General features: G+C 34.7%; 1 protein-coding gene and 1 long non-coding RNA gene across 4 annotated transcripts in view; one reads left to right on the forward strand and one right to left on the reverse strand.

Annotated features, from left to right (window-relative positions):
- Nucleotides 1-5,524, reverse strand: part of LOC128249828 (uncharacterized) — a 25,565-nt gene that overhangs the window by 11,372 nt on the left and 8,669 nt on the right. The gene's annotated exons all lie outside the window — the stretch shown is intronic.
- LOC128249826 (uncharacterized) overlaps nucleotides 808-5,524 on the forward strand; it is a 12,915-nt gene continuing 8,198 nt past the window's right edge. The window contains exons 1-2 of the mRNA XM_052974368.1: nucleotides 808-1,166; nucleotides 5,369-5,456. Coding sequence (XP_052830328.1) covers nucleotides 1,046-1,166; nucleotides 5,369-5,456 — 209 coding nt within the window. The 5' untranslated portion in view covers nucleotides 808-1,045. The remainder of the gene's footprint in view (nucleotides 1,167-5,368; nucleotides 5,457-5,524) is intronic.

Below are 5,524 nucleotides of genomic sequence, written 5' to 3' on the forward strand. Positions count from 1 at the left end.
TATATATATATGTCCTAATTTTGAAACATTACAATCGTCTGGATTTTCTTATATGGTTGAAACTAGCTCAGAAAAAAAAACGCTTAATTTGTCGGACGAAATAGATACTATTTGAGGTGAATAATTCTAACGTGCTTTATGTAAATCGCCTTCCAACGATTTGAGCCAGTAGATCTATTCAAATCGTCGACTTAAATTTAATCAAAACTCCTTTCAAATTTGGGAAGAGAATTAGATACTCGTAAATACTTGAATGAGTCTGACGGACTGCTAAATTAAGTGAACGGGCATAAAAATATAAATATAAGACAGTCCAGCTAAAATACACCTTTATTCTCGCATGCACTCCCTTCATAAGCCCAGAAACTATGCTCGTTCCATAACGATTTTGTGCTATGGATTTTTCGTCACAGATGAATTCATTAAAAAATATGTTTGTGACACCACCTTCGAAAGGCAAATGCACAGCAGCTACCATATATATTATGGTGAAAGTTGTGAACCCCCACGTATCTACACAGTGCGCCGCCTGTAGGCTTTCCAGAAGAATTTCTAGCTCTTTAACCGTTCTCAATGTGAAATATGGAAGAAAAGTAAGCCCGGAGAGACGTCACGTTAACTAACATGCAGTCAGCAACATGTTGATATTGAGGTGTATGAATCGCCAACAAAACTTTGGAATCCGAGAATGTATTAGTATTTTACAGACAAGTAATTAAATTTCGAATGAAGTATAGCTGTGAAAAGAGCAGAGAAAGATTGTATATTTACTCTTGTATATTTACTCTTACAAGAGTGAAATATGTTGCCAGCAGGCGTCTATGAGGATTGAAAGGCCGACACCTACCCCACCTCCTCCGATACCTGATAGCCGCTCGAAACTTTTGAAGCTTAGAAATTTACAGGCAAAATGAAGACAGTTACTGTTTACTTTTAAACAATTTATCAAACTCATGTAATAATATAAACAGTTTTCTCTAAATCGTTAAATACTTACAAAGGAACGTCATAATGCAATTTGTTTAGCTTTGCACCGTTCAAACACATGTTACATCATAATTATAAAAGAAATTGCCACGTTATATCGTCAGAAATTGAGCAGGCATTGAGTCCAACACGAAAATACGTAATGAAATATTCCATATTTATATTCTTCGTTCTTTTCCGTAAGTAGCGAAATGATAAATATTTCTGAATTTTGATATCTAGTTGCGAATGTTACATACATATACATATACATATACATATACATATACATATACATATACATACATACATACATACATACATACATACATATATATATATATATATATATATATATATATATATATATATATATATATATATATATATATATATATATATATAGATATGTATATTCATTTATAGTAGAATAATAAATAGAAATGTTTTGGTACATTATTATATATTTGAAAAAATGAATAGAAATGGCTTTCTGATAACTTTTCCACCTTAATAATTACTTGTTTATAAGTGCGCCAAAAATTTGTCTTTTCAAACTTTTCTTTCCCCAAAAACCTAAGTCTTGCAATGTTCGTGATCGTTTTAACTTTGTTAAGTAACCGATTAGTACAGATCCAACAATTCACTGTGGTATTGACGACATAAATTTGTAGCACCTCAGTACAGAATGACTTCGTGCCCCACAGTTCTGATATTTAACTCTGTTACTGCAAGATTTTCGAAAATAATCTACATATATAATCTCGGTTTCTAATCGATAATGTTTTGAATCTGTTGGATGCATTACGGTCTCCTTATGTTGACAGGAAGTCTAGAAAGTTTATCATGTTCATCTGCGATACAGCCGAATCATTTCAGCAAGAATCTTTCCATTCCATTCATACTTGATGTACATAAGATTCAACCGTATTAGAAATGTTTACAGTTTCTAAATGACGTAGTTAGATGTCTCTTACGTAAGATCAGGTACACATGACATTCATATAACTGGGAAAATACAATCTAAGAACATTTGAGGGCCAATCCAGACGAATTCTGGGTATATCCCTAATAAAGATGTATATATATATATATATATATATATATATATATATATATATATATATATACAAGTGTGTCAGGGAGTTATGCTTCAATAATGTTTTTCCATGCCTAACCAAGCCTAGTTATATTTCAAATAATATATAACGAATTAAATTCAAGAAATAACTTTTCTCCGAGAACAAACACGTAAATCGCAGCTCAAATGTGCTGTCGAGGAAGAAAGATGCAGCTTTTTCATCTCTTAGAATACCTTTTGACTCTTTCATTGATCAACTCACGTTTGCCTTGGAAGGGCCCCCCAACATCAATGAAAAATACTATGCCAAATTCTTGAGGCAATTACGAAAGACGATCACGAATAAACACTGAGGATATGTGACGAAAGTGGTGTGATGTCTTTAGGATAATGCTCCAGCATACAAATCTTTGGTTTCATTGGCTGCTGTGCGTGAATGTTGATTTGGACTGGTTGGTCATGTTCGCCCATTCTACTGAATAGGCTCCATCTGGGTATCAACTGTACCCCATCAAGAAAGATCAAATGGTTAGGAACCAGTACCGAAATGGTAATGACACCATATCGGCTATTGATGAATTTTTAATCAATAGAAACAAAGGTTCTTCACATACACACACACGAACATCACATACATATATACACACACTCATATCCCCATAGACACACAGACATACAGACACACAGACATACAGACACACAGACTACACACGCATATACATATATATATATATATATATATATATATATAATTCTTGATACTAATAATATTCGGTTTGAAACGCGATTTATGCTCAGCATGGGCTGCAACTGAAAATGCAGGTATGCTACTTTTGCCTGGTGGAGATTTCCTATTTTCTTTGCTCCAATGTTGCCGGTAGAAGCCTAAACAATAAAGGTATAAGTAGTCAAACCACTGCCAACTGTTAAAATTGTGACTTATATATATCTAAACATCGGCAAAATTTGAGGAGAGAAATACTACAAGAGTTTTAGATCAAAATTTGGCAATAAATCATTAGTTGACGAATGTTAATAACGGTTGTGGTATATTTTGATAACTCTTCCGCTACAGCTATATGTTGAGTGTATATTACTGATATTAGATTATAGCAAAACTGCTCATCATTTGTGAATACATTGCTTTCCAACAACTTCCTTAAAAGCATATATACACCACCTAGGATATAAAAGTGTGGACGAGATATTTGAAAAAACATCGTTAACATGGAAAATTTGTTGACCTGCGTAGCATGGTTGCAACAGCAGCGGTAGTAGCAGCAGCAGCAGCAGCAGGCAGCTGTCCCAGTAACAACAACAGCAGCAACAGTTGCTGGAATCAATGTTGAAGACGTCTGAAAGTTGTTCAACCCGTATACCATGGCGATCTCAATTAGAGATTTCATTTATATTTCATATAAATGCATATATTACTTTATCTGCATATCTTGGCAGATGTGAAGAAATCTTCAAAGAAGAATGTTTGAAACTGCACTGACGAGAAAAAAGTGCGACTATTCTGAATGGGCGGGACGAACAGTTAATATGAAGAAAAATATAACAAAATCCTTGTATAAGCTGATTTTCCTAAAGCGTTAAGCAAATGTTTAATACCATATAATTACCCGTTACCAATTTCGGACGAAATGTTCGCGAAGTTCAATGGAGAAAAACTTTTTCAGAGTTGGACCTATCTGAAGAATACATGTACCTACAAGCTGATGTACCTACAAGCTGATGTACCTACAAGCTGATGTACCTACAAGCTGATGGGGAATGTTCAGCGTTCCTAGCAATAGATAATCTTAAAAGACGAGTGCAAGGACGAGTGCAAGGACGAGTGCAATAAATAATATGCCCTCCATGAAACATTACAACGTTACAAGCATGTTTGTGGCTCGAAAGGTCTGCGGTACATATACCGAATATGCATGATTTGAGAGCATCCCTGAATAACTTATGAAAAGGAGACGTTAAGGCAAATGCCGATAAGGTTTACAAGAAATTAAAAATCTCTTAACGTCGGAATTGTTGTTATAACATTTAAACCTGAATTTAGAAATGGCATCAGACGCTAGTGAAATTCTTATTAAAGATGTGATTTTCCATATATATGAAAGCTGTAGATCATGCGCCGCATTCCTTATCGCTGGCTGACTAAAGTTACGGTCATGTAGATAAAGAAGCATTAACCATCATATTTGCGGTAAAGAAATTCCATGAATTCATACATGGAAGAAGATAACGTTTGTAGACAGGCCACCGCCTATTACTGTCGAGTTATGGATGAAAAAAGGATATTCCCACTCATACAACAAACAGAGTGCAACGCAGGAGGATGATCCTACCGAGGCATGATCCTACCGAGGCATGATCCTACCGAGGCATGATCCTACCGAGGCATGATTTCAAGATGGGGTATTTACCATTAAAAAATTGGGACATGTAGATGGTTTGTTGAGGTTCATAACAAAATACATTGAACCACTAGAAGACACAGTAGCGGCGGTGTTAAGAGTAGAAAATGAACTAAAAAGAATATTATGCAACCTTGTGCATGAATTGCTTGTCACGTTGGAGGAAATAACAACTAAGTCAGAGTCGGACGAGTCTATCATGAAAATGAAGGAAAATAGTGAAATAAAAAAAAAAATTAATAATAAAACAGCTCGGTAAAATGATGTACATGACGAAATATTCGAAATAGGAACATAAACGACACATGAGTCAGCTGAAGGTTTGCTGAGGAAAGTGTTTCTAGGAAAGAAATACCCATGAAAGTTCTCTACGATATTTTTGATGCGGCGATTCCGCAATAAATCATTGAACCTAGGTATAACAGTACAAGAAAAAGAAAACATACGGAATCTTTGGATGTAGTTCCAAAACGAAAAAATATTAAGCTTCCGAGGGAAGTAAATCTCTAAAAGGGAGATGTGTAAAAAAAATCCTCATCCAACGGAAGTTAATCTCAAAATGGTAGATGTAGTGATAGATAGCAACACCTCTATGATTAAAAGGGAAACTCGTTGAACTCTTATAAATTGAACTCTTATAAGTCTCATTGAGACTGGAAGAAGGCGTTGGTGTCTCGCGTGTTGGTAGAAAGAAGTTACTTCTGTGAATACATGCCCCCCCCCACTGCTTCGATAAAATCCTATGTCCGCAATCGAGGATAGAAAAATAGTGAAAACGAAAAATTTGTCGCTGTTTTTCTTACGTATCTTAATAACACTTAATGTCAAGATATAGATACCAATAAAACTCTTATTCACATCTATACAGATTTATGAGAGTATCATGTAATTCGAAATATTTTAGGTGTTGCAGTGTCAGTTGATTGCATTGCTGAAGCGAGACATAGTTGTCCTCGATTTGCACACCCTGAAAAGACCGAAGTATTTTGCAGGTATATATGATGTTATTGTTAGTATCTATGTTAATATTAATATATATATATATATATATATATATATA

Source organism: Octopus bimaculoides, chromosome 18 (genome assembly GCF_001194135.2).
Source record: "Octopus bimaculoides isolate UCB-OBI-ISO-001 chromosome 18, ASM119413v2, whole genome shotgun sequence".
In the NCBI taxonomy this organism is placed as follows: domain Eukaryota; kingdom Metazoa; phylum Mollusca; class Cephalopoda; order Octopoda; family Octopodidae; genus Octopus; species Octopus bimaculoides.